This window comes from Watersipora subatra, chromosome 9, assembly GCF_963576615.1.
Source record: "Watersipora subatra chromosome 9, tzWatSuba1.1, whole genome shotgun sequence".
Classification (NCBI taxonomy): Eukaryota; Metazoa; Bryozoa; class Gymnolaemata; order Cheilostomatida; family Watersiporidae; genus Watersipora; species Watersipora subatra.
Window position 1 is genome coordinate 12021442 of NC_088716.1, and position 13513 is coordinate 12034954.

The following is a 13513-nucleotide window of genomic DNA, read 5'->3' on the forward strand; positions in this document are numbered from 1 at the left end:
AACATAATCAGATGACTGTGAATGACAATTATCTTCATTTAACCATTTTCAGTGACACAAAGCTATCGATGAAGTTTAAATTTACCTCAAAGAAACTATACGTAGACCCGCCATATTGACATCCATATTTGATCGTTGTTTGCTTCGAAAGGTCGTCAGCGTTTTGTATAGGTGTAGACATTCTGGTGATGGTGAGAAAGGCAGCAAGGTTGGCCGTGTATGATGATATAAGAATCAGCGTAAAGAACCACCAGACTCCGGCTATCAACCTTGTTGAGCTTGCCTTAGGAGCCAACTCACAGCCTATGTTAGGATAAGACAACTCCTAGCATTAGGTTAGAGAGGGAATACTAAGTTAATGATTAAATCATTCAAAGAGAAAATAATTCTTTTTAACATCCATTTGGTTTAAAAGCAATAAAATCCATGAAAATTTAGAGTTGGAAAATACTGAAAAAGAGGAGATTTTAAAAGCATCACTAAGACATTCAACAACAAATTAACAGGATGTTTACAGAAGATAACTGATCCGGGGTAAATGATAACACACCATGGTAATGGTAACAACATGTATATATCCATACACGCATATATACATGTACTAGGTGAATACCCGGTGCTACTCGGGTAATAAAAGTCTTTGCACAGAAAATTTATTTGTATTTAACATATAACAACAGTTACTATTCCAATTTTAAAACATCATATCATGAGAAAGTGTTTTGTGCAGTTCAAACAAATTTAAAAAAATGAAAACAACTGTAAAAGGGTTTAAATGTGAAATAAGCAAGTAATGGCTTGATTAAATCTGTTGAAATATATATATATATATAGAATAATTTAGAAGAAGATAAAAATTTTAACTATTATATTTACACTACTAATAGTTTCGTGTTAAAAACACTCATTGTACATATATGTATATATATATATATACATATATGTACAATGGATAAGAAAGGTGTTACATCATATATTATGAAGCATTGACTAAATATTTATCTTCGCTGTTATTTCACAGTCATACCTTGCTGCATGAGGGAGCCAATTGTAAACCAGAAACTGTTTAGCAGAGTGAAATCATTTTCAACAATATCGGATTCAGGGTTACACGGATGAGGGTTCTTCCATTCATATGGACTGAACCTACAAAGGTGAAGATTATAGGCTATTATGGTTCTATGGCTACAAGTCCTGTGTTTTTATTAGAAAAATAGTTACAAGTTTGAAAAAAAAGGGAGCGACTTCGGTGTATTCTTTTCTACAAACTTGAATGTATGTGTGAGACTAACCTGTACAGTGTAGTCCGAGCAACACAATTACAAATGAATGCAGCTAATGACAAAAGATTTAACAGTAAAAAAAAACCTAAAGATATATTGAACAATTCTACTTGGCACGCGATAAATTGTTTCATAAATACATATTATGTTATTTTACATTATAGCTTATAAAATGTTTTTATAAAATATGTCTCTATATTTTGTTCATTTCTATAATAATGTTGAATAAACATCAACATCTATGTAAGACGTTACCAGAAGAAAATTTTCAGACCTAAAAGAGTGTGACCAGAGTTTCACTGGATTCAATACAATTTGTTTATGTAGGTTTCAACGATCGTTTGTTGTGTTTCAGCGATCGTTTGTTTGAATAGGTTTTCGCCATCGTTGTATATAGGGTTGTAGGACAACTCTCAAACCATAATATGATTATATACATTGTAGCAAGCACAGTGACTGTATTAGCCATCGTCTACAAACAACTTTTTGAAGAGGTCTGTATGTACATGTAATATGCTAAATATGTTATATATTATGGCATAATATAAAATACTGTAATGTAGTATAATATATTTTAACATAATACACTATAATACAGTATACTGTAATAAAATAAAATATATATAATATAAATATAATATGCAATATAAATACAATATAAAAACATATATAATTTAATAATAAAACATAATATAGTATTATATAATATAATAACATGTAAGCCAATATATTTTTTAATACAATATTATATTATAATATTGTAATAAATATTATATATAAAATATTGTATTAATTATGCAAGTATATAACAATATTTAATAAAATATTGTTATATTATAACATTGTTATAATATAGCAATATTTAATAAAATGTTGTTATCTTATAATATTGTTATATTATAACAATATTATAATATAACAATATTTAATAGAATATTGTTATATTATAATATTGTTATATTATAACAATATTATAATATAACAGTATTATATTATAATATTGTGAATTGTGATATTATATTATGTAACATAGCATAACACAATATAATATATTGCTGTGTGTTTTGATAAAATATAACATATTTAGTATAACCAACATATGATATAATATGCTAGCACTTCTAAAATGAAAGTTATGTAAATGTAAAATGTGATCAATACGAGTTGCATTGAACTCCGGCACACAACAAATGACATACCTGGCTGTGCAAAAGAGAAATACACTAACGAAAGCATAGCTTCCAATCATACAGGCCCAGATGTTGTTGTCGAGAGGCTCGAGGAAAGAGAAAAGCTTTGGAGGATCAGGTTCAGGCCTTTTAAATAATATACTGATACCTGAAATAGAAAAGCAGCTCAATACATTATGTGATGGCTATAGGAACATGGCATACTGCAAGTACAAGCCTATATTCTTGTGTAATATTTTACTATATCCAATTAATATATTGGGGCTGGTGAACAAAGAAATAAATAAAATTTATGAATAACTCGATATAATCATTCTTATTATTTGGAGTTTCATATACAGTTGACGCCTAATTATGTGTATAATGCCTGGTACAGTAGACGCCCATATAACGTAAATGATCCGTTCTAAGGAAGTTTACGTTATATAAAACAGTAAAATATATGTAAATAGCATAATATGTTTAAGATCTTTCCAAACTCACCACCTTGGCTCTTCACAGAAGAAGGAAAAGTTAAACTTGAAATTTTCATTTAATGACTGTACAGCAACTGTGGTATTATTGGTTTGTTTTGACAACTTTTCTCCTTTCCTATTACTTAGACTTAGTTTAGGGTTCATTGTTACAGTAAGTTTACTTTAAGTTAAGTGGAGTGCACACCTTAAATGTCAATGTAAATTGATTTTTTCTCATTTTTTGCTATGCAATATATTTTTTGGAAAAATATATTGCATACGCCTAAAATGAAGTAAAAAAATATATTAAAAATACCAACACAGTCATATCTTGAAATACCAGAAAGCCGAAATATACGGAGAATTTTGAGCAAGTTAATGCCCTGAGATAAATGATCAAGGATGTGAAAGGTTGCTTTCTAGAATAGCATCGCTTGGTCTTTCTTGTCGAATCAGTTTGAAAAAAGCTTTAATAAGGTCAACTAAAAGTTATGGTGAAGGCAAGGAAACGAGCATTAAGCCAGAAACAGATAATAAACAATTAAGACGATAACAAAATTAATGGTAAGTAAAAGATTAAAACTTAACTTTAGTAAGCTAAATTCTAAGTTTATGTTATGTTACATAGCGTCACAAAAAGCGTAGTGTACTGAACGCATTGCTGTCAAGTCTTTGTGACACAGCCGTTAGCCACTACATCTGTCTCGAAAGTAAGAACTCCATACAGTACTGTACATAGTAATGTTAAAATTTATTTCAAATTAAAACAGCTAAATACATGTAGGTAACTGTTTTGCGAGTTTGTGCGAGTAATTGTTGTACTGAATTACAACAATTAAAATCATGTTTGTCCATCGTAATATCTCCTTTTTAGGTGGGTTTTTCATAGAATGGAAATTAATTAATTTGCATTTAGTTATTTTATATAGGAGAAATTGCATTAAGATATGAGAGAATTGGCATATGAGCTCAGTCTCACAAAGCATTAAGCTCATATGTCACGGTATGACTGTAGGTCATTTTCTCTCCCCAGTGCAGCAAAAGAAAAAACAATTTTGAGGCTAAATTTGGGACTCTCGTTATTTAAATTCAATTTGAGCTTGCACCTTGAAGTCTTTACCTTATATGGAAGTCTTTACCTTATATGGAAGTCTTTACCTTATATGGAAGTCTTTACCTTATATGTAAGTCTTTACCTTATATGGAAGTCTACCTTATATAGAAATCTTTACCTTATATGGAATAATGTAATACGAAGTAAAAACTATATAAATTCTTTACATTACGTAGAATGGACGTAAAAGGGTGTTTTAGTTTTTGATTTAGTAAAAGCGATGCTTTTGATTATAAGTGCTACTGTGTTCCAACTAAATATTAATACATAAAATACAAGCATCAATAAAAAAGGCTTCTAATGGTCATTTGTTGATTTCTTCAAAACTATATAACAATACTTACCCATACTCATGAAAGGTTTAGTGAAGTCGATGACCTTTGATCGTTCAAAGTTTATTGTAAGATCGCCTAGGGCTAGGTCAGCTTTCTACAAACATAGCCTTTGTTTTAAAACTCAACTGCAAACACAGAAATAACATGTGATGTTTTAAAATAATGTGGAGAGAACAACTTCAGACAAACAAACTAGATTCTATACGTATTCTTTCACAACAAAGTGACCTTCTGCCGACTTTGATATTGAACAAAAAATATATTGTTTTTGCATAACTAACTTTTTCCTTTAGATAACTTCCATTTTTAAATCAATCTTTTTTAACATTTGAACAGATTTTAAAATAAATTTAGATGTTATTGAATATATTTAATAACTCCCTTTTTGTTTTACAAAAAGTTAAAATTCATTTTCGTGTTTCCTTATTTCCAGGAAGTTAAAATTTAATTTCGTAACTTTCATATCTTACAGGAAGTTACACCATATTTTTATTGCAATTTCCAATCATGGCTAAATTTGAACTAATCTAAACAGAAATGAATTTGTCTTACCACGAGAATTACGGTAAAAAATTCTTACATTTGTCATAAGCATGCCAATCATGCCTGTCCATGTGCCATTTGGGAGTTCTCTCCCCGATGAACCATCTGGCACCAATATAGTAGTGTAAGTAATATTCAATCCTTTGGCTATTTCATCCATCATGTCTATAGCATAGCCTGTGTACCTGCCCTTTGCTAAAAACATAAAGTGATATACCATTGAGTGTAGAGCATTGTTAGATACACGGCCATTACTGTCTAAACGCAGAACAAATGACAATGTGTTTTACAAATAATAATCACGAACATTGAGCTAAACATCCATCCTAGTGTGAACATATTTGAACAGGGTACAGTAAATACTCAGACTGAGATATAAATATGAAGCTCAGCATGAATATGAGGGACTAAACGCAGACAAAAGGCAAAAAACGGTGAAAACTAGAGGTTCTTGGAAATCGGGGATAAAGCTAAAACCATAAAATAGTCATTATTGAACTGTCAAACTGCAAGAGAAGGGGAGTGCCAGAGACAGTAAATATCTGTTCCATTTTATCGCAAGGTAAGATACCATGTTAGATATTTATTTTCAATTCTTATTAGTTACATAGAAGGTTAATATAGTAAACATATTAAATAGTTTGCTGATTTGGCAACAAAGTTATATGGTACTAATGTGTGTAACAGCGGCAATAAAATGCTGTCAAGCACCGGAAATATTTCTTTCTGGCATCCGGTGATTAAATACTGAATAATAATTACAAACCAATTGAATGCATAAGTATTCAATAAAACAGACTATCAGACATTCGATACCTAAATATATTTCATTGTTATTATCTTCCCATGTTCACATTCTAAAAGGCAGCTGATGCCCAACTCCGCTACAAGTTTAAAACCTCGTTTACTAACTATCAAATCAATTTTTCTTTGAAATGTGTTAAGATTCTCTAAAAAAGTAGAGATCTTACAACGTATTGCTACCGACCAAAATGAAGCTACCAGATGAACACAGAGACTGTAGGCAAAACAAATGCTTACCATCTTCTGGAATAGGGTTTCCGGAGTCATCATATCTGTTCACTATGATGAATGGATGTTCCTACAGACAAAAATTGAGCTTGTATTAATCTTCTTACATTACGGGAGGGGTGTATGTAAGCCCTTACAAACTGTTTAGCCCAAGACACTCACCTCTTTGACAACAACTCTTAGCGTTTTATTGTTTAATTCTTTTTGCACCTCTTTCAGTATCTGATCTTCTGATTTTGTGATATTCAGGCCGTTGGACTTGTTCCAGTAACCAAGCTGAAAAATAATAATTGGATCAAGGTCGTTTCTATCAGCCGAGATTCACACTAGTTGTTAGTTGTTCTTGGATACGAAGAACATTGCCAGTGCCTGGATAATATTTCTCTGCAGCTCATTAGTAGAAATATAGCCGGTCTACGGCAAGACCTGGATTTTTTTAAACGCAACATTCAATCTGTAGGACCTGCAGCCATACGCTTAACAAGTAACTGAGAATGGCACAAACAAATTTTAACAAAAAGCTGGATATGTTTATTTCCAGTTTTTTCTAAAGATTAGAAAAACTAAATTGTTGCTTTTCTTGCTACATTCTTGAATAAAACAATAATTTTACAGATGTGTATACCTGCTGCGTATAGCATGTAATATAGTACAGAACATTTCCGTAAAATTCAACCAACAAATCAAACTACATACGAGCTGTACATTTCCTTCGTTGTCGTATTCTATCAAATTGAGATGGAAGTCACTCCTTCTACCCTTGTCTATCCTTATTGGTCCTGAGAGGCCTTCATATTGTACCTGAAGAGAAATGAATATATTTATAACCCTGAAGGGATGCATATGTGTACATTAGATACTATGAGTTTCTATACCAGTCTATGTACATCTATAGCCTACGATATTTTTGCATACCAACACTAAAACGAACTAAAATCATATACTGTAATTGAATACAAAATAATTTTTAATTGTTATCATAGCAAAACAGACTATATTTAGCCGTTACTTGCTAATGATTTCAGATTTACATTTAAACGCCTTCACATTATTATTTTTCATCCTAATTTATTTCAACGATTTACTTTCTTTCAAGTTATGAAGTTTAAAAGTTATAGTTGTTTGACAAAGTTTGAAAACCGTTACAGTTGTTTTTATTTTCTCTTAATTTATTTCAACCACACAAAACACTTCTCTCATGATATGAAGTTTTTTATTAGAATGGCAAATGTTCTTATGTGTTAAACACAACAAATTTTCTGTCCAAACACCTTTTTATTACCCGGGCAACACTGGGTAGTACAGCTAGTCTGTGTACATATCTCACATCGGTTGCTGGAATACCCACTTGTTACGAAGGTCTCTTGACTGTTACAACGTTTGCTCGAAAAAGCATTAAAATATATTCTCATTATTTTTTCAACTGTTTTACTCTGGTAAAGAGCTTGAACAAAAATCTCACAGCAAGTAACCCCATGTGACCCCCATATGACAGTGATTGCAGTAAGATTATAAGGCGAATTTAGAAATAATGCAAACATTGAAAATTTTTAGTGAAAAAGATAATATATAAATAAATATACTTTATATAACCTCAGAGCATTAGATGATGTTATACAATAAAACTTACAATAGCATAACATAAAACAAATTTGAACATAATTTAGTAAACATTTTTATGGTACATTAGAAAATAGTATAGAATATTATAATAGTTAGCAACAATTAGAAAATGTACCCTACATGATGAAGTTATTCGCGGAGTTAAATTCCGCGAAAATTGTCTTTTCATGTTTTCATTGTTTTTATAATGTCTTTTCTTTCTTTTCATTGTCTTTTTATTTGCAGACTGAATTATTCGCGGATGAGCACATTCACGAATAAATTAATCCGTGAAAGCAACTAGCAATAGAGTCAAACCTACATGTGCGTATACCACGTGTTTATATTTCTACTTAGCTAGGAAATTGATGTCGATCATGCTAAGCTATAAATCTTTGACTGAATTCAGAGGTTTTTATGAATATTTATCAATTTGGAGATTTTTGGTGAACTAACAACTTGTCGTAAGTTATGGTTTTTTTAATGTAAATCCCTGCAGGAGAAATTTTTGCGATGAAGACGCCGGGCCGAATTCCAAATAGCTTGTGACAGCCATGAATAATTTTGTAAAGAAGTGTGATGCATTGGCAATGGGCTTAACTCAAAGTCCCGGCGATGACTTTAACAGAGTTTGGAACTTAGTCACGTTTACTAACTCTGCTTAGCGGTTAGTTTTCAATTTTAGGTAGTAGTTATTCTCCCTTGTGTTTAAAAATAAAACAAATTATTCACAGATTTTAATGATTCGCAGAATTGCCAGTACGCGAATTCACGAATTATCAAACCCATCGAATAATTTCATCCTGTAGGATAATTCACAGACAAACAATATAGTGAGTAAATCTGCGGAAAGATGTTACTCTGCGATAATCTGCATAGCGATGATCTACAGAAGGATAATTATCAAAATATGTCAGAGATGAAAAAGAAGTTCTATCGACAGATATCTTACAAAATATATAGAGAAATATAATTCACAGACAAGTATTATATAGAGATATAATAAGCAAAAATAACAGAGAAAGATTTTCAATTTATATGAAGATTACCTACAGAAAAAAAGTAACACACACTTAAAGGCAGAGATGACTTACAGAAAGAAAGTAGCACACACTTACAGACAGAGATTACCTACAGAAAGAAACACACACTTACAGACGAAGATGACCTACAGAAAGAAAGTAACACACACTTCAAGATGAAAATGACCTACAGAAAGAAAGTAGCATACACTTACAGACGGGATGACCTACAGAAAGAAAGTAACATACACTTATAGACGGGGATGACCTACAGAAAGAAAGTAACATACACTTACAGATCGGGATGACCTATGGAAAGAAAGTAATATACCCTAGGACACTTATATTTTGCTAGTATTTAGTTTCATGGGTAGCATATAGAGTAAAATCTCTCTGCTACCTAATTTCGCAGCTCTGATGAGTGCGAAAATATGGTGATGTGAAAATAAATGCAGTGAAACAAACATAATTAGATTCCTCAGGTCTAGTTCAGTGGTAAGGAAAAAATTTTCAGTTTCGGACTAGTTTGTAATATGAACCGCAGGTAGAAATTTGTAGGCGAGATCAATAATGCAATTTGATCGTTTGCTATGTGTTTCTCGAACTATCAATGATGTCTAGGTCCCTGCCACCGTGACTGATATAGTACCAATATTAGATCTCAAGTATTTATAGCAGGCGGTGGCCATGGCTCAGTTTAATTTCACTTGTGGGTTGAGAAGATTTAATGTTTATTGAGAATTTTGGACTTCTGACATGGAAGATGTCTTGACAGTATGTTATGAACAATAGCAAAGGAGGAAGGCAATTACTCATTGACTTTTTTGTTAAGGAAATGAATGGTGATTTGATTTAATCGATGAGCGAAAGTATAATAATTAAATTTATTATTATTTACTTAAAGACAAATTTATTAGATACCATATCTAACAAATTTCAAAAATCACCTTTGGTTTCCTTACCTTTCTAGCGATAAGTTCCCAAAGCTAGTAAAATACTAGCCTGTCTTGACAAACTGTTGTTTTTGCGGAACTGTCTCTCGTCGAGCAGGCGGCAACACAACAGCTTGTCACAAGACGTACTGCACCTGATGCATCAGCTGCATTCATAGGGAGTTGTTCTCTTCCGTCTATGCGGCTTGGTTGCGATGTTATGTCCGTCGCTCCCTTGGTAATCATAACTGATTTTGTGCAAAAAAATTATGTAGAAAAAAAAAGATAACAACGTTTAACCAAAGACTGTTGGTTGTTTACAACTCTGTTGTAAACTTTAGTAGAACTTAAGAATAAAATAAATTGAAAATAAAATCCATAAAAACAAATAAAACTGACTGATACAAAAATAGAAACTAAACTGAGTGAGCGCTCAAATAACGACATGTTTAGTCGCTGTTGTTGCCTAAGTTTTCAAGTTCTACTAAAGTTTACCGCAGAGAATGGTCGCTGGTTAAACGTTGTACGTAATCTTATTTTTTTCTACCTAAATTTTTGCGCGAACTCCGTTATGAGTACTAATGGAGTGACCGACATAACATCGCACCAAGCCGCATAGAAGGAAGAGAACAACTCCTTATAAGTGCAGCTGATGCATCAGGTGCAGTACATCTTGTGACAAGCTGTTGTGTTACTCGCCCGCTCGACGGGGGACAACTCCGCAAAAACAACAGTTTGTCAAGACAGGCTGGTAAAATACATGTATAACTAATCACCTCCTACAGGTGATAAAACAGAGGTGTTGGCAAGTAGACTTGTTAGCTACCAGATCAGATGGGTGTAGACGGCCTAGTCGTTACATAGATGCACCAATCACAACCAGAAAGTGAAATACCGCTAAGGTGTACTTTCTTATCAGTCTGGGCTCGATGTGAAGTGATCAATGATTATTTATTGTCCTGGCTTTTCCAAACAGAACTTGTTATCTTAATTTGCTTTGCCATGCTGCTCAGCCAGTGTATTAGCTATAAAGATTTTAGCAGAAATTGTCCAATGAGCCCAACCACACACGAGAATTACCTGCATTTCTAATATGACGATTTTATTGTGGATATCAATGAACAAATCTAGTTAATTTCACGTTTTCGCTCATATGTTATGATTGTATAGTTTCGCCCATTAAATTTTCGCGAGGGGATGACTCCGCAAAAACGCAAAAGTTAGATGATGCGAATACATAAGCGTCCCGAACACACGAATGTAACACACACTTACAGATAGAGATGACCTACAGAAAGAAAGTAACACATACTTACAGACGGAGATGATCTACAGAAAGAAATTAACACACACGTATACGGTAGATGAAAATGACATACAGAAAGAAAACAACACGCACTTACAGACATAGATGACCTACAGAAAAAAAGTTAAAGACACTTACAGACGAGAACTGGTTGTAAATACTATCTCCAGCATCCCAAGCCTCATCACTCGATTTACTCTGGCAATTGATAGATTTTGTTTCAAAGTCACTCAATCCATCTAAGTAGGCATTGAGTGCGAGAGCAAACAGCCTGACTGAGTCTATGACGAGTGCGTTTCTTGTCTGCAATGTACATGGGAACATGTGCAAATGATAAGGAGTTGTGTGCTCTTTACATAAAAGGCAATGATGTCATCTAAAAACGAACATACACAAAGTTTTAGTAGATTTTAACAGAAACTATCATTGTGTTTTATCATTAGTGGTTGTTTTTAATGTTCGAGTTGATCTGATTCGCAGACAAAACTAATCAAAATAAAAATACTTGCAAAATGACGTCACCATTTGCTATAGTTGATATCGGCTATTGCATTCAAGTTACAGGGTTACCCATCTCTTTTCTGAAGGTCTCTCTGCAACTATAACTATCATAATTGCACTTTTGCTTGATATGAGCATTTTAACCACAATCAAGTTTTATTGATTTGAATTCTGAAAGATTTTAGCCGTCAGATCACCTCAAACATAAAAAAACAAGCGACAATATAATAAAAAATGCTAATACCTTTTAATGGCATCTGCTAAAATTTTGTGCCAGTTCATCTTTAGTCACAAAAATTTTGATGCAAGTTGAAGCTGGTTGAATTCATGGCTAAAAATCAACAACGCGTGTTGGTAGACAGTCTGGATTGAAAGTTTCACCAGAACACATTCAACTAGCAAAGATTAACTAGCTTAGCTAGAGTGATTAAAGCGCACAACAGTTCATGAAGTCACAAGGTCAAATCCTGATCTCCCTAATGGATGCGAAAGCTTTTTTCTTAAACCAACTCTGAAAGTCCTTGTGACTTATAGTTAGCTTCCCAAGTTCATTGCACTCACAACGGAATAGAACCTTCAGCAGCCACAGGATCTGTTTGAAAAGGCCATGTGGAGATAATAGTGTAAACATTGCAGCGTTGAGATTGTAGTGTACTTTATAAACTTGCTTGTCGGTTGTACTAAGTGGCTGTACACTACTAGCAGGTAAATATGATGGAATTTTATCATGTCAGATTCACACAATTAAACTCAATGCATCGACAGTATTCACTATAATAAAAACGGTGTCTGTGTGTGCGTGCGTGCGTGCGTGTGTGTCTGTCTGTCTGTCTGGAGCCAAGCTTAAAGCATTAGGAAAACGATTGGACTACACAGGAGTCAGACTTAGCTATGCAGACTACCTAGGCAAGGGTACTACTAGTTGTGCCACCCCACCTAGCTGAACAGAAGTATAATTGTGCATATAGTTATTCCCTGTATTCTATTGGGACGCCTGACAATCTCTAACGGCACACTGAACTGCCAGCGTATTAAAATAAATTAAATTATTATGAAACTATAAACACATGAAACCATCGTCACCACAACATTTAAACAACATATTATATACCAAAAACATCCACTCGCAAGTCTGAGGGCATGACTCAAGTAAGTGCTCGGCTGTTTGCAGAGGCTCTGTGGCTAAGGTGTCATTTTTATCACATATTATCTTGGAGGAAAGGCAAGGGCAAAGTTTAGAAAGCTTTGCTTTTGTGGAAGAGCAGTTCTGTAGATATAATGTTGAAATTAGTGTGAGATAATATAACAGTAAGTTAATCACAATGATTTCTGGTTATGTGAACACATCTAACATTTAGATTATTATGAAGACATCGAAGGATAAATTGCTATATGTAAGTTAAATCAATCTAATTATATGCTTATAAAACTTTAACCATCTTGTAACCTCGGTTGATACTTTTGCACTGAAAGTTAACATACGTAGGTTGTAATTAAAGTGCATCCCAAAAGATCGATTTTCACAGGACTCGAACTCACAAAATTCGTCTTGGGATACATGCACCCTACTAATTGCACCAATCTAAACAGCTGCTATGTTAGTAGGTTGAACTTGACTGTAGTAAGAGCAGTGTTCTGTGATATTAAAATATACACGCCTGAGGGAAGAGTGACAAGAGCTGATTTAATACGGATTACTAAATGAGAAAAAGCAGGTCCATTCTAAGCAATCGTAGAACTTGCACTTTTTGTATAAATGTGTTGCAATCGATCTCATTAGAAACTTTTAAATGCACTACCACATAATTGTTGTCAATGAACGCGTTCATGGATTTTGTAATGAAAACAGTGTAGCAATTGGCAGTGAAAATTAAAAAATCCGTAGCAATGCTGTCTTCTCGTTACTCGCATCGTACTTTTCTTTCAAATATTGTTTCTACAACATGATTCATTCAGTGACAACCAAGTGTTTCATACTTCAGATGTGGCCTTGCAATAGCAGACAAATAATTCTATAAGTTAGTCAAGGATTGTCAATCTATGGACTTTCCGATTGACTTATATCGGTTGATAGCTAGCAATCACTCCACTTGCATAAAGTCGCTCATAAATTGGAATGAATCTGATTAGTTCTATTGATACATTTACTCATAATATAATTAAAATAATACGCTTTCCTTTAAAGGTTTATTGTATCA

At 33.1% G+C, this 13513-nt stretch overlaps 1 protein-coding gene across 1 annotated transcript in view; it reads right to left on the reverse strand.

Annotated features, from left to right (window-relative positions):
• Positions 1-13513, reverse strand: part of LOC137404115 (glutamate receptor ionotropic, kainate 2-like) — a 28803-nt gene that overhangs the window by 8838 nt on the left and 6452 nt on the right. Inside the window, exons 5-13 of the mRNA XM_068090269.1 lie at positions 10953-11117; positions 6649-6753; positions 6115-6228; positions 5962-6022; positions 4958-5115; positions 4387-4471; positions 2483-2621; positions 1028-1146; positions 86-303 (exon numbers count right to left, since the gene is read on the reverse strand). Coding sequence (XP_067946370.1) covers positions 86-303; positions 1028-1146; positions 2483-2621; positions 4387-4471; positions 4958-5115; positions 5962-6022; positions 6115-6228; positions 6649-6753; positions 10953-11117 — 1164 coding nt within the window. The remainder of the gene's footprint in view (positions 1-85; positions 304-1027; positions 1147-2482; positions 2622-4386; positions 4472-4957; positions 5116-5961; positions 6023-6114; positions 6229-6648; positions 6754-10952; positions 11118-13513) is intronic.